Source organism: Crinia signifera, chromosome 12 (genome assembly GCF_055691185.1).
Source record: "Crinia signifera chromosome 12, ASM5569118v1, whole genome shotgun sequence".
NCBI classification, from domain to species: Eukaryota; Metazoa; Chordata; class Amphibia; order Anura; family Myobatrachidae; genus Crinia; species Crinia signifera.
The window spans coordinates 4,444,346-4,467,209 of record NC_139228.1 but is presented as its reverse complement, the minus strand read 5'-3'; the positions used below and the strand labels follow the sequence as shown (position 1 = coordinate 4,467,209).

General features: G+C 53.8%; 1 protein-coding gene across 5 annotated transcripts; it reads right to left on the bottom strand.

Annotated features, from left to right (window-relative positions):
* Positions 1-2,678: 2,678 nt before the first annotated feature.
* LOC146049882 (SMAD family member 4-like) lies at positions 2,679-21,741 on the bottom strand. 5 transcript variants are annotated; one of them, XM_083166537.1, is made up of 13 exons: positions 14,811-14,887; positions 10,442-10,678; positions 9,625-9,873; positions 7,906-8,080; positions 7,808-7,828; positions 7,473-7,718; positions 5,352-5,504; positions 5,146-5,250; positions 5,010-5,063; positions 4,744-4,927; positions 4,472-4,640; positions 3,722-3,860; positions 2,679-3,645 (listed from the first exon to the last, which is right to left on the bottom strand). In XM_083166537.1, exons 2-13 carry the CDS (start codon positions 10,442-10,444, stop codon positions 3,434-3,436), a joined length of 1,710 nt encoding a protein of 569 aa, XP_083022663.1. In that variant the 5' UTR covers positions 10,445-10,678; positions 14,811-14,887; the 3' UTR covers positions 2,679-3,433. The 5 variants fall into 5 exon arrangements, with proteins under 5 accessions (XP_083022663.1, XP_083022664.1, XP_083022661.1 ...); XM_083166538.1 differs by lacking the exons at positions 10,442-10,678; positions 14,811-14,887 and adding an exon at positions 20,888-21,741; XM_083166535.1 differs by lacking the exons at positions 10,442-10,678; positions 14,811-14,887 and adding an exon at positions 17,227-17,984.
* Positions 21,742-22,864: the final 1,123 nt, after the last annotated feature.

The window sequence follows — 22,864 nt, the reverse complement described above, 5'->3', positions numbered from 1 at the left end:
TAGCGCAGGTGGGGTGGTACGGGTGATCACTGTGCTAGTCTATAGCGCAGGTGGGGTGGTACGGGTGATCACTGTGCGAGTCTATAGCGCAGGTGGGGTGGTACTGATGATCACTGTGCGAGTCTATAGCGCAGGTGGGGTGGTACTGATGATCACTGTGCGAGTCTATAGCGCAGGTGGGGTGATACTGATGGTCACTGTGCGAGTCTATAGCGCAGGTGGGGTGGTACGGGTGATCACTGTGCGAGTCTATAGCGCAGGTGGGGTGGTACGGGTGATCACTGTGCGAGTCTATAGCGCAGGTGGGGTGGTACGGGTGATCACTGTGCGAGTCTATAGCGCAGGTGAGGTGGTACGGGTGATCACTGTGCGAGTCTATAGCGCAGGTGGGGTGATACGGACGATCACTGTGCGAGTCTACAGCGCAGGTGGGGTGGTACGGGCGATCACTGTGCGAGTCTATAGCGCAGGTGGGGTGGTACGGGCGATCACTGTGCGAGTCTATAGCGCAGGTGAGGTGGTACAGGCGATCACTGTGCGAGTCTATAGCGCAGGTGGGGTGGTACGGGCGATCACTGTGCTAGTCTATAGCGCAGGTGGGGTGGTACGGGCGATCACTGTGCTAGTTTATAGCGCAGGTGGGGTGGTACAGGCGATCACTGTGCTAGTTTATAGCGCAGGTGAGGTGGTACAGGTGATCACTGTGCGAGTCTATAGCGCAGGTGGGGTGGTACAGGTGATCACTGTGCGAGTCTATAGTGCAGGTGGGGTGGTACAGGTGATCACTGTACGAGTCTATAGCGCAGGTGGGGTGGTACTGGTGATCACTGTACGAGTCTATAGCGCAGGTGAGGTGGTACTGATGATCACTGTGCGAGTCTATAGCGCAGGTGAGGTGGTACAGGTGATCACTGTGCGAGTCTATAGCGCAGGTGGGGTGGTACAGGTGATCACTGTGCGAGTCTATAGCGCAGGTGGGGTGGTACAGGTGATCACTGTGCGAGTCTATAGCGCAGGTGGGGTGGTACAGGTGATCACTGTGCGAGTCTATAGCGCAGGTGGGGTGGTACAGGTGATCACTGTGCGAGTCTATAGCGCAGGTGGGGTGGTACAGGTGATCACTGTACGAGTCTATAGCGCAGGTGAGGTGGTACAGGTGATCACTGTACGAGTTTATAGCGCAGCTGGGGTGGGACGGATGATCACTGTGCGAGTCTATAGCGCAGGTGAGGTGGTACTGGTGTTCACTGTGCGAGTCTATAGTGCAGGTGGGGTGATACAGGTGATCACTGTATGAGTCTAGAGCGCAGGTGAGGTGGTGCGTAAGGACTTGGGCTTAGTAAGTACACATCCGGTGTAAGAGAACATGGGGGTAGATGTATGAAGCAGTGATACGAGTGAAGACATTGCTCACGGCAACCAATCAGCTGCTGGCTATCGTTTTAAAGAATGCATTTGATAAAAGGCAACTTCTTCCCTGGCTCCAGGCTGCATACATCTAACCGATATTCCGATCCCGCTCAGGAGAGAACACACTATACAGACTGCAAGCATTGTGCCCATAGATCCCGTCAGCTGCAGGTGTCTGGTCTCAGCTCCTGCTGCACCGCAGTCTGCTGCTCTTTCCCTGGCTCCAGGCTTCGTACATCTAACCCATGTTCCGATCCCGCTCAGGAGGGAACACACTATACAGACTGCAAGCATCGCGCCCATAGATCCCGTCAGCTGCAGGTGTCTGGTCTCAGCTCCTGCTGCACCGCAGTCTGCTGCTCTTTCCCTGGCTCCATGCTGCATACATCTTACCCATGTTCCGATCCCGCTCAGGAGAGAACACACTATACAGACTGCAAGCATTGCACCCATAGATCCCGTCAGCTGCAGGTGTCTGGTCTCAGCTCCTGCTGCTCTTTCCCTGGCTCCAGGCTTCGTACATCTAACTCATGTTCCGATCCCGCTCAGGAGAGAACATACTATACAGACTATACAGACTGCAAGCATCGCGCCCATAGATCCCGTCAGCTGCAGGGGTCTGGTCTCAGCTCCTGCTGCTCTTTCCCTGGCTCCAGGCTGCATACATCTAACTCATGTTCCGATCCCGCTCAGGAGAGAACATACTATACAGACTATACAGACTGCAAGCATCGCGCCCATAGATCCCGTCAGCTGCAGGGGTCTGGTCTCAGCTCCTGCTGCACCGCAGTCTGCTGCTCTTTCCCTGGCTCCAGGCTTCGTACATCTAACCCATGTTCCAATCCCGCTCAGGAGAGAACACACTATACAGACTGCAAGCATCGCATCTCCTGCTCTATCTTAAGCGTATATATCCCACCACTGCTCGCACGTACAGCAGAGAAGTGCAGGTACCAACTACTCCACACTGCCAGACGGCTTCCCATGCATAGCATTGCAGAAAGAATGCTTCATGAAAAAGCCAGCGAAACGTCAATTTTTACCCCATTGTTGTATAGCTTTGCTGCCTAGAAGTAAAACTGGTTATTGTACACGGAGCCCTGCGCTCTGTCCTCTGTATGGCTGACACAACTGCTATAGTCCCAGGGGCTGCATACATTGGTGGCTCTACCTTCTCTCACAGGGGACGGTTACACCGCTCTTATATCTTTATGCCCCTTCCTCACAACCGACACACGCGCACACACACGGTAACGGAACCGCCGATCTGTAAGCAATTGTACATAAATAGTTTATTTACGATATGTTAGTATGTACGTGGAAATCTCTTTATATAAAAAAAACAGACGTCTCCTCGCTGCATACTCACTCAGTCTTTACAATATTTGGTTGCTTTTTTTCATTTTTGGCCTTTCAATAATCTATACGATAAGACACAGTCCTCCCCCCCTCCCCAACCCCCCCTGTAAAACTGACAAAATAAAATTTAAGAGGCGGAAAAGAACAGCTGCACCTCCCCCTTACACCAACTAAAAAGACTGTCCGTAGAGGAATAGGCAGGGAGAGACCGCAACTGAGGTAGCCACAAAACAGTCTGAACGGCATAGAAAGCAAAATGTAAATGTTCCTCATAGAAGATTGTCCCCACCAGAGGCGAGAAGTCTTTGCGGGTTCTGGCCAGAAAGTGGTTCCTCCTATTGGTAATGTAGCCAGCGTCTCTCGTTCTGCCAACACACGTGCAGTGACCAGATACAGGACACGTAGCACGCATCATGCAGTGACCAGATACAGGACACGTAGCACGCACCATGCAGCGACCAGATACAGGACACGTACCACGCATCAAGTCTGTGCAAATATGAAGTCCGTCATCATTTCCAAAGCTGTTCCAGAGCTTGCTGCCGGTATTACGGCCCAGTGCACCATCCATACTCCCCGGCTGTACTCCTCCACAAGTATCACTTTGGCACAGGTAAGCCCCTTTGCAGCATATGGCTTACATGTCACCCCTCCATGGCCAGCGCTAGTTCACCGAATTAGGATCTGCCATTGGCAACGTATGCAGGACCTCATCCAGAAGCTGCAGGGCCCGGTGGAGGTGAACCTCTATCCAACACGGGGTCTGCTTGATGCTCTGCCGGGGATAATCTGGGCCCCAGCCCTTGACGAAACTGAGCCGAAGGATGCACAGGCGACGCAGATCATCGACACCAATGCCTGCTGCCGCCGACAGACCTGATAAAGGAAAACCCAACGTTAGGCTTGTACACTGCGCCGTATGGCGACTCACCCGCAAACACCCTCTACTCACTGACAGCGGGCGCGATGCCGCCCACAGATCCGGGACCAGGGATGTTGCCGGCCACTGCCGCCGCTTGTGCCGCCGCTGCTGCGGTGGCTGTAGCTGCTTGCTGCTGCATCTGGCGGTGACACTGCCGCAGGTCAAACACCTATACAAATAAATAAATGGAAAACTTAATATACAAATGAATATTCACCTGACAATACGGAGGCCCGTTAAAGAAAAGCTAAGAACGTACAAAAATAAAAGAAAGAAAATGGTGTATTAAGGAAACGACTCTCTCATCACTGGGATCTATCGGCCCCATTCAGACTGGATCGCTAATCCAAGAGTTCTCAAATCCAGCGAAAAACAAGCAAAGATTAGGAGCACAAAATCATTTGTAATTGGCTTAAATCCCGGACAACAGACGGACTGCTCCCCAGAGTTACTGGCCGACAGCGCATGTGTACCCTATTATTGCACCCGCGCAAGTGTGAATGGCGACAGTATCATTCTCCTGTAAAGCCTGACATTAGCGGTCAGACCTATATCAGGCCCTATGTACGGTATTTGTACTATTCCCGTTTCTCCTCCATGGAGAGTTACTCTGCAGTATATACTCTACCTGTTCAATAGAATAGGGTTAAAGAGTATACGGCAAATATTACTACAAGAGTAAGGTGCGATTAATGGAAACTGGCACTGGGGATGAAGTGCAGAAGTAAATGGGGTAAGGGAAAGGAAGGTGGATTACAATAGTTTGGGTCAAGGACTCACTTTAATATACGCCCCAGGGTATATTTTATGCACAGCGTCCCCTGGCGCTCGGCCGGCTTCTCTATCCAGATAGTAGCTCTGTACAAAGACGGCGTGGTCACTGAGACACTTCATCCAGACGTCACCCTCTCCGCGGCACTCCAGCTGAACGCCCTTCCCGATATGCAGCCTGGAAAGAAGGAGCCAGCGATCACCCAAATGCAGAGACATCCTTGCGTTCACTCCCTAGCACCACCCAGTACCCAGCATGCACTGCAGCAGCACCGTCTCACCTGGCTCGCTCACTGGTGTCTGTGCGATGCACGTTGGACAGCTGCCCCAGGCAGAACCGGTCACCACCGGAGGGGTCCACATATCCATCCACCGTCACCACCGGGCAGTTAGACGGCACTTTGAATATCTCTCCGACCTGGACGTCCATCTCAAAGTACGCAACAGAACACCAGAACTCAGGCCCTGCCAAAGAGAACCGCCAGATTTAAAGATGGCTGAACAGAGATAGAAAGATGTGTCCCAAGCTCTGGCAGAGAGAACGTACCTGGGTGATTGGATACAGGGTGCTGGAACTGGGGTGAGCTCTGATGGAGAGACCCTACAAGGACAGAGATGAGAGGATGGAGACAGGCAGTCTCGGAGCAGAGCTACATTACAGACTGTGGGGCAATAAGACGTACAGTACTGGTTTTGGTGATGCAGCGGAGGCTGCTGACTTCCTCTCCCATTGGGCTGGGGCACCGGGCTGGGGGTATACGCCGCTGTGCTGTTCCCCGTCCAGGTAGCTGTAGAGGAGGAAAAAGGAAAAAGGAGACATTTGGTAAAACCCAAGAATGCTCAGCAGGTCTCACACAGACCACTCTACAGTATATAAGGGAACACTTACTGTGGTAGGGCTGCTTGGGGGACGAGGAGTACCCGTTGCTCTGTGAGCTTTGGTTTGGTGTGGACGGTGGAGGAGTGGATACCATCTGCTGCTGAGGAGGAGGAGCGATTGATAGGAGACCTTCTCCATGGGCGAGAGGACAGCTGGAAGCCACTGTGACACAAGGAGACTCATCAGCCTAATCACTGCTGCACCATACAATCCCACATCTAGCTGCATGTTATATACTGCTGGCACAGTGCGACAAGAGACACATCCTTGTACTCTGTATGATGTCATACCAGTGACAGCACCTCTCCAACTCTCCTCCCACACCCCCCTGTACTCCGTATGGTGTCATAACAGTGACAGCACCTCTCCTCCCACATATCCCTGTACTCTGTATGATGTCATACCAGTGACAGCACCTCTCCAACTCTCCTCCCACACACCCCTGTACTCAGTATGGTGTCATAACAGTGACAGCACCTCTCCTCCCACACATCCCTGTACTCTGTATGATGTCATACAGTGACAGCACCTCTTCAGCTCTCCTCCCACACATCCCTGTAATCTGTATGATGTCATACCAGTGACAGCACCTCTCCAACTCTCCTCCCACACATCCCTGTATTCTGTATGATGTCATACAGTGACAGCACCTCTCCAACTCTCCTCCCACACATCCCGGTACTCTGTATGATGTCATACCAGTGACAGCACATCTCCAACTCTCATCCCTGTACTCTGTATGAGGTCATACCATTGACAACACCTCTCCAACTCTCCTCCCACACATCCCTGTACTCTGTATGATGTCATACCAGTGACAGCACCTAACTCTCCTCCCACACATCCCTGTACTCTGTATGATGTCATCCCAGTGACAGCACCTCCCCAACTCTCCTCCCACACATCCCTGTACTCTGTAAGATGTCATACCAGTGACAGCACCTAACTCTCTTTCCACACATCCCTGTACTCTGTATGATGTCATACAGTGACAGCACCTCTTCAGCTCTCCTCCCACACATCCCTGAAATCTGTATGATGTCATACCAGTGACAGCACCTCTCCAACTCTCCTCCCACACATCCCTGTATTCTGTATGATGTCATACAGTGACAGCACCTCTCCAACTCTCCTCCCACACATCCCGGTACTCTGTATGATGTCATACCAGTGACAGCGCCTCTTGAACTCACCTCCCACACATTCCTGTACTCTGTATGATGTCCTGTACTCTGTATGATGTCATACCAGTGACAGCACATCTCCAACTCTACTCCCACACATCCCTGTACTCTGTATGATGTCATACAGTGACAGCACCTCTCCAACTCTCCTCCCACACATCCCTGTATTCTGTATGATGTCATACAGTGACAGCACCTCTCCAACTCGCATCCCTGTACTCTGTATGATTTCATACCAGTGACAGCACCTAACTCTCCTCCCACACATCCCTGTACTCTGTATGATGTCATACCAGTGACAGCGCCTCTTGAACTCTCCTCCCACACATTCCTGTACTCTGTAGGATGTCATACCAGTGACAGCACCTCTCCAACTCTCCTCCCACACATCCCAGTACTCTGTAAGAGGTCATACCAGTGACAGCATCTAACTCTCTTTCCCAGATCCCTATGATGTCATACCAGTGACGTCACCTAACTCTCCTTCCCAGATCCATGTACTCTGTAAGAGGTCATACCAGTGACAGCACCTCTCTAACCAGCATGACCAGTGATGTATATGGTGATATCACTCTGGGCCTTATTCTGATCTGATCGCAGTACAAATTTGTTCTTAAAATGGGCAAAACCATGTGCACTACAGGTGGGGCAGACGTAACATGTATAGAGAGAGTTAGATTTGTGTGAGTTATTTTGTTTCTGTGCAGGGTAAATACTGGCTGCATTATTTTTACACTGCAATTTAGATTTCAGTTTCAGCACACCCCACCCAAATTTAATTCTCTTTGCACAGGTTACATCTGCCACACCTGCAGTGCACATGGTTTTGCCCATTTTAAGAACAAATTTGTACTGAGCTCAGATCAGAATAAGGCCCTATGTCTGTGTACAAAGCTGATCCCTACGCTGTCAAGCTATGGCAGAGGATAGTGAAAAGCAATCTTACCAGAGGGTGAAATGGGTATATTAGGGTACATGCCGATGGCCGTCTGAGGGCTTTTGGGCAAGGTGAGAGGAGGTAAAGGCTGCCTGTAGGTGTCTGAAGGGGGCATTTGAGGTAGGGGCGCACGTTTAATGGGTGGTTGGAGTTCTTGGGACGTAGAGAGGCAGAGGGGGGCTTCCATCTCGCAGTCATTTGTAAACTCCTCCTTCACCGAGCGGCAAGGCGTGGCTACAAAAGGAAGAGAAAATCCTAAGAAACAATTGGAGAGAAGAGTTGGAGGTGTAGTGAGGAGTAGAGGACCATGGAGAGAGCGAGATAGGCTGGAGACTCTCACTCACCTGAGCTGGGGATACTCAGCCCTGCAATATAACAAAGACACAATTCAGTATACATGCACTTCCCAGCACTCCCGCTCCCGGAGGAGCCCAGGACTTACCGATGCCTGGAGACACCACTCTCTCGTAGTGGTACGGGTTTACGCATACACTGTCGTACTTCAGATCAAACGCGTACTGGCAGAACTTCACGTGTTTCAGCTCGTTCTTGTGCAGATCTGGCCAGCGCCATAAGCGGGCATAGATGACATGCGGAAAGCCTTTCCTGCCAGCCACCTACAGGAGGGAAAACAGTCCAAGTTACAGGCCGCCTGGGTACGGAGCAGGATGGGGTTCTGCTTCTGAGGGCGCAGCTTTCACAGGCTACATTCATTCATTCAGCCCTCCCATATCAGCAGTCACTACCATATGTACAGGAAGTCCAGTGATGTCACTTCCTGTATTCAGCTTGGATCATCTGGGGAACATGAAAACAGCATGGCAGCTGTGATGTCATAGGTCTCTACCTGTGACAGCGGAGGTGCATGCAAGGCATAGAACAGCATACACGAGGCAAGGGCTGCAAATCCCTGGCATTTATACAGGCAGCTACGGGCAAAAGCAATGGAGATGCCAGGCTGACTAAGGCAGGCATGGAGTGGTGGCAAGTGTGCTGCAGCTATCAGCATCCCTCATGCCCACCAAGGACACAACCTAGGTAAGCGTATGAGGGGAATATAAGCAGACATTTTGGTACATGATGGAATGACAGGGGTGTAAGCAATACCCCACTTGCAGGATCAGAGATTAGGGACTGGGGGGGATGCACAGTGAGAGCTAGGGCTCTGCTCTGTTTACATGATACATGCGGCTCAGCCCCAGCCTCTCCCGCCACACGCTTCCTCCTAGCAGGATCTGCACAGACAAAACATCCTCCTCCTCCTGCCAGACAGACAGTGACTCATCAGCTCAGCAATGCAGACTCTAATTACAGAGGAGGAGGCTGCTACAGCAAGGGGGTGCGGGGGGGGGGGGGGGGGGGAAGAAAGAGGGGGGGGGGAGGAGAGAAGAAAGAGGGGGGGGGGGGAGGAGAGAAGAAAGAGGGGGGGGGGGAGAAGAAAGAGGGGGGGGAGATGAAAGAGGGGGGGGGGGGGAGATGAAAGAGGGGGGGGGGGAGAGAAGAAAGAGGGGGGGGGAGAAGAAAGAGGGGGGGGGAGAAGAAAGAGGGGGGGGGAGAAAGAGGGGGGGGGGGAAGAGGGGGGGGAGGAAGAGGGGGGGGGAGGAAGAGGGGGGGGGAGGAAGAGGGGGGGGGAGGAAGAGGGGGGGAGGGGGAAAGGAAGAGGGGGGGAGGAGGGGGGAAAGGAAGAGGGGGAGAGGGGGGAAAGGAAGAGGGGGGAGGGGGGAAAGGAAGAGGGGGGGGAGGGGGGAAAGAAGAGGGGGGGGAGGGGGAAAGGAAGAGGGGGAGGGGGAAAGGAAGAGGGGGGGAGGGGGAAAGGAAGAGGGGGGAGGAAGAGAGGGGGGAGGAAGAGGAGAAAAGAAGAGGGGGGGGGGGAGAAGAGGGGGGGGGGGGGAGAAAAGAAGAGGGGGGGGGGAGAGAAAAGAAGAGGGGTAAGAGTAAGCAAGGACAGGCAGGATGAGCGCTGCACAAGCAGAGAGAGTGCTAGACAGGTGGGTGAAGGGAGGCGGGACTCCAGATGTTCAGAAAGAGAGACAGTTAGTAATCAGAGGAGAGAGAGAGAGATGAGAGAGACACACACACACAGCCTCTCCCATCCACAGGAGAGAGACACCGGCTAGAACGGAGCAGACCATTGTGCTGCAGACACACACACAGCCCATACCTGCAGCCGCCCGTCCAGTGTGCGCTGGATGGTAACGCACTTGCTGGGGTGCACACCATTGGTGGTGATAGCGGTGATGAGAGAGTCCAGCTCGTCCTTCTTCTCCTTCAGCTTCTTCACCAAACTCTCGATGGCTCGCTTGGCGAAGCCCTCATTCTCCCCCCCCTGCCGATGGCACATCAGACTGTGCACGATACTCAGGCAGGCATCGTTACTGTTGGGGGGGGTGAGTGACATGGCGGGGATTGCCTGCAACAAACGCACAGTTAGGAACCAGGACCATCATACACAGTGCTGACCCCACAACACACACACACAGATGCCGGGGGCGCTGCACTGCAGGGAGCAGATGGATGCTTTCCCAGTGAGTCACCCAGCACACACACTTCCCAACCAGCAACAGACCAAAGAGCTTACAGTCAACTCGGCATGTAGGGCAAGAATGTCATTATGACAGAAGCCAGGCCGGCAACAGACATCCCCCAAAATGCATCAGTGAGGCTGCTATGTCACTGAGGCATGAGGTACTTACACCTCATGCCTCAGTGAGGACACTAGACTCTGCATGCTCGTGTACTCTGGCTCAGCCCACCATATGCTAGGTGACGCAGAGGCTGTATGGGGGTGGGGAGAGGGGGGGTGAAGAGACACAGCTGGGGACATGAGGAAATGCCAAGGAGACAACACAATTCAGCACAGCGCGTAATATCCGGTCTGGAACAAGCCCCAGAAGCTTACACTCTAACAGCACAAGAAGTATATAAGCAGCTCACACTACAGTTACAGTATTGCTGGGGATCTGGTCCCAGGCACTTACCATATACAGCCGAGTGTCCCGGATATGTGTGCTCTGTGCGGCACATGGAGGCTCCTCTTCTGCCCCCAACCCCCCTTTTATTTATTATTTTTAATGCATGTTTTCTCTTGCCGAGGAGGGGGATGGGGGTCAGAGGAATGTGCTATGAGCGGTACTGTGTAATAACGTGACAGAGGGACGAGGACCACGCACACAAACCAGGGACTCATGTACTGCATGTGTTACACACTGCCCGGCCTGTACCCCAGCACCACAGCCTGGGGGGTCTGTATACATCACTCACAGCATATACTGCATGTGTTACACACTGCCCGGCCTGTACCCCAGCACCACAGCCTGTATACATCACTCACAGCATATACTGCATGTGTTACACACTGCCCGGCCTGTACCCCAGCACCACAGCCTAGGGGTCTGTATACATCACTCACAGCATATACTGCATGTGTTACACACTGCCCGGCCTGTACCCCAGCCTAGGGGTCTGTATACATCACTCACAGCATATACTGCATGTGTTACACACTGCCCGGCCTGTACCCCAGCACCACAGCCTGTATACATCACTCACAGCATATACTGCATGTGTTACACACTGCCCGGCCTGTACCCCAGCACCACAGCCTGTATACATCACTCACAGCATATACTGCATGTGTTACACACTGCCCGGCCTGTACCCCAGCACCACAGCCTGTATACATCACTCACAGCATATACTGCATGTGTTACACACTGCCCGGCCTGTACCCCAGCACCACAGCCTGGGGGTCTGTATACATCACTCACAGCATATGTTACACACTGCCCGGCCTGTACCCCAGCACCACAGCCTGGGGGTCTGTATACATCACTCACAGCATATACTGCATGTGTTACACACTGCCCGGCCTGTACCCCAGCACCACAGACTAGGGGTCTGTATACATCAATCACAGCATATACTGCATGTGTTACACACTGCCCGGCCTGTACCCCAGCACCACAGCCTGGGGGTCTGTATACATCACTCACAGCATATACTGCATGTGTTACACACTGCCCGGCCTGTACCCCAGCACCACAGCCTGGGGGTCTGTATACATCACTCACAGCATATACTGCATGTGTTACACACTGCCCGGCCTGTACCCCAGCACCACAGCCTGGGGGTCTGTATACATCACTCACAGCATATACTGCATGTGTTACACACTGCCCAGCCTGTACCCCAGCACCACAGCCTGGGGGTCTGTATACATCACTCACAGCATATACTGCATGTGTTACACACTGCCCGGCCTGTACCCCAGCACCGCAGCCTGGGGGTCTGTATACATCACTCACAGCATATGTTACACACTGCCCGGCCTGTACCCCAGCACCACAGCCTGGGGGTCTGTATACATCACTCACAGCATATACTGCATGTGTTACACACTGCCCGGCCTGTACCCCAGCACCACAGACTAGGGGTCTGTATACATCAATCACAGCATATACTGCATGTGTTACACACTGCCCGGCCTGTACCCCAGCACCACAGCCTGGGGGTCTGTATACATCACTCACAGCATATACTGCATGTGTTACACACTGCCCGGCCTGTACCCCAGCACCACAGCCTGGGGGTCTGTATACATCACTCACAGCATATACTGCATGTGTTACACACTGCCCGGCCTGTACCCCAGCACCACAGCCTGGGGGTCTGTATACATCACTCACAGCATATGTTACACACTGCCCAGCCTGTACCCCAGCACCACAGCCTGGGGGTCTGTATACATCACTCACAGCATATACTGCATGTGTTACACACTGCCCGGCCTGTACCCCAGCACCGCAGCCTAGGGGTCTGTATACATCACTCACAGCATATACTGCATGTGTTACACACTGCCCGGCCTGTACCCCAGCACCACAGCCTGGGGGTCTGTATACATCACTCACAGCATACACTGCATGTGTTACACACTGCCCGGCCTGTACCCCAGCACCACAGCCTGGGGGTCTGTATACATCACTCACAGCATACACTGCATGTGTTACACACTGCCCGGCCTGTACCCCAGCACCACAGCCTGGGGGTCTGTATACATCACTCACAGCATACACTGCATGTGTTACACACTGCCCGGCCTGCACCACAGCCTGGGGGTCTGTATACATCACTCACAGCATATGTTACACACTGCCCGGCCTGTACCTCAGCACCACAGCCTGGGGTCTGTATACATCACTCACAGCATATGTTACACACTGCCCGGCCTGTACCCCAGCACCACAGCCTGGGGGTCTGTATACATCACTCACAGCATATGTTACACACTGCCCGGCCTGTACCCCAGCACCACAGCCTGGGGGTCTGTATACATCAATCACAGCATATACTGCATGTGTTACACACTGCCCGCCTGTACCCCAGCACCACAGCCTAGGGGTCTGTATACATCACTCACAGCATATACTGCATGTGTTACACACTGCCCGGCCTGTACCCCAGCACCACAGCCTGGGGGTCTGTATACATCACTCACAGCATATACTGCATGTGTTACACACTGCCCGGCCTGTACCCCAGCACCACAGCCTGGGGGGGTCTGTATACATCACTCACAGCATATACTGCATGTGTTACACACTGCCCGGCCTGTACCACAGCCTGGGGGTCTGTATACATCACTCACAGCATATACTGCATGTGTTACACACTGCCCGGCCTGTACCCCAGCACCACAGCCTGGGGGTCTGTATACATCACTCACAGCATATGTTACACACTGCCCGGCCTGTACCCCAGCACCACAGCCTAGGGGTCTGTATACATCAATCACAGCATATACTGCATGTGTTACACACTGCCCGGCCTGTACCCCAGCACCACAGCCTGGGGGTCTGTATACATCAATCACAGCATATACTGCATGTGTTACACACTGCCCGGCCTGTACCCCAGCACCACAGCCTGGGGGTCTGTATACATCACTCACAGGATACACTGCATGTGTTACACACTGCCCGGCCTGTACCCCAGCACCACAGCCTAGGGGTCTGTATACATCACTCACAGCATATACTGCATGTGTTACACACTGCCCGGCCTGTACCCCAGCACCACAGCCTGGGGGTCTGTATACATCACTCACAGCATATACTGCATGTGTTCCACACTGCCCAGCCTGTACCCCAGCACCACAGCCTGGGGGTCTGTATACATCACTCACAGCATACACTGCATGTGTTACACACTGCCCGGCCTGTACCCCAGCACCACAGCCTAGGGGTCTGTATACATCACTCACAGCATATACTGCATGTGTTACACACTGCCCGGCCTGTACCCCAGCACCACAGCCTGGGGGTCTGTATACATCACTCACAGCATATACTGCATGTGTTACACACTGCCCGGCCTGTACCCCAGCACCACAGCCTGTATACATCACTCAGAGCATATACTGCATGTGTTACACACTGCCCGGCCTGTACCCCAGCACCACAGCCTGGGGGTCTGTATACATCACTCACAGCATACACTGCATGTGTTACACACTGCCCGGCCTGTACCCCAGCACCACAGCCTGGGGGTCTGTATACATCACTCACAGCATATACTGCATGTGTTACACACTGCCCGGCCTGTACCCCAGCACCACAGCCTGTATACATCACTCAGAGCATACACTGCATGCGTTACACACTGCCCGGCCTTTACCCCAGCACCACAGCCTGGGGGTCTGTATACATCACTCACAGCATATACTGCATGTGTTACACACTGCCCGGCCTGTACCCCAGCACCACAGCCTGTATACATCACTCAGAGCATACACTGCATGCGTTACACACTGCCCGGCCTTTACCCCAGCACCACAGCCTGGGGGTCTGTATACATCACTCACAGCATATACTGCATGTGTTACACACTGCCCGGCCTGTACCCCAGCACCACAGCCTGGGGGTCTGTATACATCACTCACAGCATATACTGCATGTGTTACACACTGCCCGGCCTGTACCCCAGCACCACAGCCTGGGGGTCTGTATACATCACTCACAGCATATACTGCATGTGTTACACACTGCCCGGCCTGTACCCCAGCACCACAGCCTGGGGGTCTGTATACATCACTCACAGCATATACTGCATGTGTTACACACTGCCCGGCCTGTACCACAGCCTGGGGGTCTGTATACATCACTCACAGCATATACTGCTTGTGTTACACACTGCCCTGCCTGTACCCCAGCACCACAGCCTGGGGGTCTGTATACATCACTCACAGCATATACTGCATGTGTTACACACTGCCCGGCCTGTACCCCAGCACCACAGCCTGTATACATCACTCACAGCATATACTGCATGTGTTACACAGTGCCCGACCTGTACCCCAGCACCGCAGCCTGTATACATCACTCACAGCATATACTGCATGTGTTACACACTGCCCGGCCTGTACCACAGCCTAGGGGTCTGTATACATCACTCACAGCATACACTGCATGTGTTACACACTGCCCGGCCTGTACCCCAGCACCACAGCCTGGGGGTCTGTATACATCACTCACAGCATATACTGCATGTGTTACACACTGCCCGGCCTGTACCCCAGCACCACAGCCTGGGGTCTGTATACATCACTCACAGCATATACTGCATGTGTTACACACTGCCCGGCCTGTACCCCAGCACCACAGCCTGGGGGTCTGTATACATCACTCACAGCATATACTGCTTGTGTTACACACTGCCCTGCCTGTACCCCAGCACCACAGCCTAGGGGTCTGTATACATCACTCACAGCATATACTGCATGTGTTACACACTGCCCGGCCTGTACCCCAGCACCACAGCATGGGGGTCTGTATACATCACTCACAGCATATGTTACACACTGCCCGGCCTGTACCCCAGCACCACAGCCTAGGGGTCTGTATACATCACTCACAGCATATACTGCATGTGTTACACACTGCCCGGCCTGTACCCCAGCACCACAGCCTGTATACATCACTCACAGCATATACTGCATGTGTTACACACTGCCCGGCCTGTACCACAGCCTAGGGGTCTGTATGCATCACTCACAGCATACACTGCATGTGTTACACACTGCCCGGCCTGTACCCCAGCACCACAGCCTGGGGGTCTGTATACATCACTCACAGCATATACTGCATGTGTTACACACTGCCCGGCCTGTACCCCAGCACCACAGCCTGTGGGTCTGTATACATCACTTACAGCATATTCTGCATGTGTTACACACTGCCCGGCCTGTACCCCAGCACCACAGCCTGGGGGTCTGTATACATCACTCACAGCATATACTGCATGTGTTACACACTGCACGGCCTGTACCCCAGCACCACAGCATGGGGGTCTGTATACATCACTCACAGCATATGTTACACACTGCCCGGCCTGTACCCCAGCACCACAGCCTAGGGGTCTGTATACATCACTCACAGCATATATACTGCATGTGTTACGCACTGCCCGGCCTGTACACCAGCACCACAGCCTGGGGGTCTGTATACATCACTCACAGCATATACTGCATGTGTTACACACTGCCCGGCCTTTACCCCAGCACCACAGCCTGTATACATCACTCACAGCATATACTGCATGTGTTACACACTGCCCGGCCTGTACACCAGCACCACAGCCTGGGGGTCTGTATACATCACTCACAGCATATACTGCATGTGTTACACACTGCCCGGCCTGTACCCCAGCACCACAGCCTGTATACATCACTCACAGCATATACTGCATGTGTTACACACTGCCCTGCCTGTACCCCAGCACCACAGCATGGGGGTCTGTATACATCACTCACAGCATATACTGCATGTGTTACACACTGCCCGGCCTGTACCCCAGCACCACAGCCTGTATACATCACTCACAGCATATACTGCATGTGTTACACACTGCCCGGCCTGTACACCAGCACCACAGCCTGGGGGTCTGTATACATCACTCACAGCATATACTGCATGTGTTACACACGGCCCGGCCTGTACACCAGCACCACAGCATGGGGGTCTGTATACATCACTCACAGCATATACTGCATGTGTTACACACTGCCCGGCCTGTACCCCAGCACCACAGACTAGGAGTCTGTATACATCACTCACAGCTTACACCCAGCACAGAGCATATACTGCATGTGTTACTCACAGGCCTGGCACACACATACCATACACTGCCCGGCCTGTATCCCAGCACCACTGCTTAGGGCTCTGTATACACATACTTGCCTACCTGACCCTCTCCATGAGGGAGAAAATGCTCTGTTCCTGGACTTCCCTGGTAATGTATGATTGCCAGCACCTGTGGTGAAACACCTTTACCTAGCTCCCCACAGGTGATGGCAATCCTACATTACTAGGGAAGTCCAGGAACAGAGCATTTTCTCCCTCATGGAGAGGGTCAGGTAGGCAAGTATGGCTAATACCCAAGCACATAGCACCAAGACCGTTTCTGATCCCGAGACACCATTTTCGGCATAAGTAATAATGTTTATTGTCCCTTACATTACGAGTGGCTTAGTAGTGGGGCTCATTCTCCATGAGGAATATAGTAATGTCAGCTAATGTGCACATTGTGTAATTATAAGACAGCAGGGGCCAGTGGTGAGACGTATGACACAATGCAGTACTACTCCCCCCTCCCCTACTACAACTCCCATCGGCAATGTACAACAGGGGATAATTAGAAGTATTGCTACACAGGCCGTAGTATAGTGTACACAGTGACACACAATACACACACACGCGAGTCTTACCCCTTCCGAGAGACCTTCCCCAAATATCTCCTCATCAGGGCAGGCTGCCGGCACGTCTAGACTCATGTATGACATTAGCGAGCGGCACTGTTGCATTACACATATGACATCACTGCGACACATGCAGTGTCCTCACAACATGACAATAAACAAAGCAAGTGAGGTAGAGGAGGGCAGGCGGGCCCAGCCCTGACACAAGTAGCCTCAGGTGAGCCCAATCACCCCCAGACACTTAACCCTTTCCTGCAGCTGAGGGGTAACAAGCATGGCTGATACACTGCTGCAGCAAGGAATAGGGAGCACTGATCCCTACAGTGAATGGGATCTGCGTGTCTGGTTAGTAAATAGCAGGTGTCTGTGGGTACGTCTGTATGCCAATCCTCAGTACAGAGACCTCATGTTACACCCAGATTGGGGTAAGGGGCTGCCATGACACTCTGAGCCATGTCCTGTGGCATATCTTTGCACACACTCATTTACTGCTGAGAGATATGGCAGCATGCGAGGAGCAACTTACAAGACAGCATTTATTCTTCATGACAACCATGAAAGGTAAAACCGTTCTCCACAACACCACCTGTATCACCTGGGCCCGGTCACTTCCTGGCACCTCTACATAATTCAGTGGCACAGACACGTGTGTAATATTTATTGCGGGGGTGGGTCTGTATATACCCAGGGAAGCCGTTACCAGACAATGCACTACATTATAACCAGCCCTGCAGCGCATCTATAATAACATCCCAGTAAGCTGACAGCTCTCATTGTACACAGACAGCTACAGGGGTAAGGATAGCAGCACTAACACAGGAACGCAAGGGACAGGGGAGGCAGATGTGGGAGGGGTACGAGAGAGGAGGGGATGAAGATGTGGGAGGGGTAGGAGTGGGGGGATGCAGACATGGGAGGAGTAGGAGAGAGGAGGTGATGAAGATGTGGGAGGGGTAGGAGAGGGGGGATGCAGACATGGGAGGAGTAGGAGAGAGGAGGGAATGCAGACGTGGAAGGGGTAGGAGAGAGGAGGGAATGCAGACGTGGGAGGGGTAGGAGAGAGGAGGTGATGAAGATGTAAGAGGGGTAGGAGAGGGGGGATGCAGACATGGGAGGAGTAGGAGAGAGGGGGAATGCAGACGTGGGAGGGGTAGGAGAGAGGAGGTGATGAAGATGTAAGAGGGGTAGGAGTGGGGGGATGCAGACATGGGAGGAGTAGGAGAGAGGGGGGAATGCAGACGTGGGAGGGGTAGGAGAGAGGAGGTGATGAAGATGTAAGAGGGGTAGGAGTGGGGGGATGCAGACGTGGGAGGGGTAGGAGAGAGGAGGGGATGCAGACGTGGGAGGAGTAGGAGAGAGGGGGGAATGCAGACGTGGGAGGGGAAGGAAAGAGGAGGGGATGCAGACATGGGAGGGGTAGGAGAGAGGAGGGGATGCAGATGTGGGAGTTGTAGGAGAGAGGAGGGGATGCAGACGTGGGAGGGGTAGGAGAGAGGAGGGGATGCAGACGTGGTAGGGGTAGGTGAGAGGAGGGGATGCAGACGTGGGAGGGGTAGGAGAAAGGAAGGGATGCAGATGTGGGAGGGGTAGGAGAGGAGGGGATGCAGACGTGGGAGAGGTAGGAGAGAGGAGGGGATGCAGACGTGGGAGGGGTAGGAGAGAGGAGGGGATGCAGACGTGGGAGGGGTAGGAGAGATGAGGGGATGCAGAAGTGGGAGGGGTAGAAGAGGGGATGCAGACGTGGTAGGGGTAGGAGAGAGGAGGGGATGCAGACGTGGTAGGGGTAGGAGAGAGGAGGGGATGCAGGAGAGGAGTGGATACAGATGTGGGACGGGCAGGAGAGGAGATGACACAGATGTGTGAGAGGCAGGAGAGGAGTGGATATAGATGTGGGAGGGGCAGGAGAGGAGTGGATACAGATGTGGGACGGGCAGGAGAGGAGATGACACAGATGTGTGAGAGGCAGGAGAGGAGGGGATACAGATGTGGGAGGGGCAGAAGAGGAGTGGATATAGATGTGGGAGGGGCAGGAGAGGAGTGGATACAGATGTGGGACGGGCAGGAGAGGAGATGATACAGATGTGTGAGAGGCAGGAGAGGAGGGGATACAGATGTGGGAGGGACAGAAGAGGAGTGAATACAGATGTGGGGCGGGTATGAGGGGAGTGGATACAGATGTGGGACGGGCAGGAGAGGAGATGATACAGATGTGTGAGAGGCAGGAGAGGAGGGGATACAGATGTGGGAGGGGCAGAAGAGGAGTGAATACAGATGTGGGACGGGCAGGAGAGGAGATGATACAGATGTGTGAGAGGCAAAAGAGGAGGGGATACAGATGTGGGAGGGGCAGAAGAGGAGTGAATATAGATGTGGGAGGGGCAGGAGAGGAGTGGATATAGATGTGGGACGGGCAGGAGAGGAGATGATACAGATGTGTGAGAGGCAGGAGAGGAGGGGATACAGATGTGGGAGGGGCAGAAGAGGAGTGAATATAGATGTGGGAGGGGCAGGAGAGGAGATGACACAGATGTGTCAGGCAGAAGAGGAGGGGATACAGATGTGGGAGGGGCAGAAGAGGAGTGAATATAGATGTGGGAGGGGCAGGAGAGGAGATGACACAGATGTGTGAGAGGCAGAAGAGGAGGGGATACAGATGTGGGAGGGGCAGAAGAGGAGTGAATATAGATGTGGGAGGGGCAGGAGAGGAGATGACACAGATGTGGGAGGGGCAGGAGAGGAGTGGATATAGATGTGGGACGGGCAGAAGAGGAGTGAATACAGATGTGTGAGAGGCAGGAGAGGAGTGAATACAGATGTGGGAGGGGCAGGAGAGGAGATGATACAGATGTGTGAGAGGCAGGAGAGGAGTGAATACAGATGTGGGACGGGCAGGAGAGGAGATGATACAGATGTGTGAGAGGCAGGAGAGGAGATGATACAGATGTGTGAGAGGCAGGAGAGGAGATGATACAGATGTGGGACGGGCAGGAGAGGAGATGACACAGATGTGTGAGAGGCAGGAGAGGAGGGGATACAGATGTGGGAGGGGCAGGAGAGGAGTGGATATAGATGTGTGACGGGCAGGAGAGGAGATGATACAGATGTGTGAGAGGCAGGAGAGGAGATGATACAGATGTGTGAGGCAGGAGAGGAGGGGATACAGATGTGGGAGGGGCAGAAGAGGAGTTAATACAGATGTGGGACGGGCATGAGAGGAGTGGATACAGATGTGGGACGGGCATGAGAGGAGTGGATACAGATGTGGAAGGGACAGGAGAAAAGTGCATTCAGATGTGCGAGGGGCAGGAGAGGAGTGAATACAGATGTGGGAGGGGATACAGATGTGTTGGGGGCCCGGAGAGGAGTGGATACAGATGTGGGGCGGGCAGGAGAGGAGATGATACAGATGTGTGAGAGGCAGGGGAGGAGGGGATACAGATGTGGGAGGGGCAGGAGAGGAGTGAATACAGATGTGGGAGGGTCGGAGGGGATACAGATGTGCGAGGGCAGGATAGGAGTGGATACAGATGTGGGAGGGGTCGGAGGGGATACAGATGTGTTCGGGGGGCAGGAGAGGAGTGGATACAGATGTAGGATGGGCAGGAGGTGCTGACACTTTTGTACAGGTGCAGTATAGACCAATGTGACAGATGTATCATGCTGTACTCACGTTTCGGACAGCTTCCCTCCCTCAGCTACCACAGCCAGTGTTCCAGAGCATTGTTACACAGAACACTCCCTCCAAGTCCTGTCTGTCCTGAGCATTACTCTACTGTGTCCCTGTCCTGAGTGTCACTCTGCTAAGTCTCTGTCCTGTGCTCTTGTCTCTGCTGTGATTCTGAGACTCCCACCATTGTTTCTGGTGTATGGCTCTCCCAAGACACCGCCTAACCTTTCTGCCCCAGCACCTGTGTAGCCTGTACTCCTCTGTTCAGTGCCCCCTCAGTCTATAGGATGTACCCTGAGCCTGTCACTCTAATTCTACATGGCGCCTCTCATCTTTGGCCTTCCACGCCTCGGGCTCTCCTGTCACCCCCTTCTAGATTCAGCCCCCTGGTTACTGGCTTCAGTCTCTGCTGTCTCCCCTGCCTGGTTATATTCCCCGCACTTGACCTCCTCAGTTCTCTCCTCTTGTCTCAGCCACCTCTATCCTCCCCACAGCCTAATGTCTCCCCAAAACTCAGCTTCTCCTTTCTCCCCAGAACTCAGTGTCAACTCTCACTCTGCCCCAGTCTCAGCTTCCCCCTGAACTCAGCCTCCAGTCTGCCCCCGGGACTCAGCCTCCAGTCTGCCCCCTGAACTCAGCCTCCAGTCTGCCCCCGGGACTCAGCCTCTGTCACCCCCCCGGGACTCAGCCTCCAGTCTGCCCCCGGGACTCAGCCTCCAGTCTGCCCCCGGGACTCAGCCTCCAGTCTGCCCCCGGGACTCAGCCTCCAGTCTGCCCCCGGGACTCAGCCTCTGTCACCCCCCGGGACTCAGCCTCTGTCACCCCCCCGGGACTCAGCCTTCAGTGTGCCCCCGGGACTCAGCCTCTGTAACCCCCCCCCTCCGGGACTCAGCCTCTGTCACCCCCCCGGGACTCAGCCTCTGTCACCCCCCCGGGACTCAGCCTCTGTCACCCCCCCGGGACTCAGCCTCTGTCACCCCCCCGGGACTCAGCCTCTGTCACCCCCCCGGGACTCAGCCTCTGTCACCCCCGGGACTCAGCCTCTGTCACCCCCGGGACTCAGCCTCTGTCACCCCCGGGACTCAGCCTCTGTCACCCGCCCGGGACTCAGCCTCTGTCACCCCCCCCGGGACTCAGCCTCTGTCACCCCCCCCCCGGGACTCAGCCTCTGTCACCCCCCCGGGACTCAGCCTCTGTCACCCCCCCGGGACTCAGCCTCTGTCACCCCCCCGGGACTCAGCCTCTGTCACCCCCGGGACTCAGCCTCTGTCACCCCCCCGGGACTCCAGTCTCAGCCTCCTCAGCTCTTCCCTCTCCTGAACTTGTCTCTTTGCTCCGCTACAACAATAGGTGAAGCCGAGGTCCGCGTCAGTCGCATCTCTGGAGGATACAGCCAATCAGGAAGCTGCTACAATACGTTAGGTCCTCATTGGTCCAATCACAGAGCTCCTTTCATGCGGGCGCTGCTTGACTGACGCTGCCGCGCTTGTTTACTGTAAATTTAAGGTGGAACCGGGAGATTCAGCGGCGGCGTCCTGTATATACTGTACCCCGGGGGTATATACTGTGCTGGGGTCTACACTCTATATACTGTACCCCGGGGGGTATATACTGTGCCGGGGTCTACACTCTATATACTGTACCCCGGGGGTATATACTGTGCCGAGGTGGTATGTATATATATATATATATATATATATATATATATATATATACTGTACCCCGGGGGGTATATACTGTGCCGAGGTGGTATATATATATATATATATATATATATATATATACACTGTACCCGGGTGGTATATATATATATATATATATATATATATATATATATATATATATATATAGTAGAAATGAAGCAGGCAGCGGCACTCGTAGGGTTTCTCAAAAAGTGTAATAAATACAGCAACCAAAAACCAACGTTTCGGGCTGGTAACTCACCCACACCTTGACAAAGGGGCGTGCCAGCCCCGAAAC

Excerpts from the sequence above, each read along its gene's own strand:
- LOC146049882 (XM_083166535.1), bottom strand. The coding sequence starts at position 17,349 with ATGTGTCGCAGTGATGTCATATGTGTAATGCAACAGTGCCGCTCGCTA. Across the intron at positions 7,829-7,905 it reads AGTGGTGTCTCCAGGCATCG|GGCTGAGTATCCCCAGCTCA; the intron begins GTAAGTCCTGGG and ends GTTATATTGCAG. Across the intron at positions 7,719-7,807 it reads GCTGAGTATCCCCAGCTCAG|GATTTTCTCTTCCTTTTGTA; the intron begins GTGAGTGAGAGT and ends ATTGTTTCTTAG.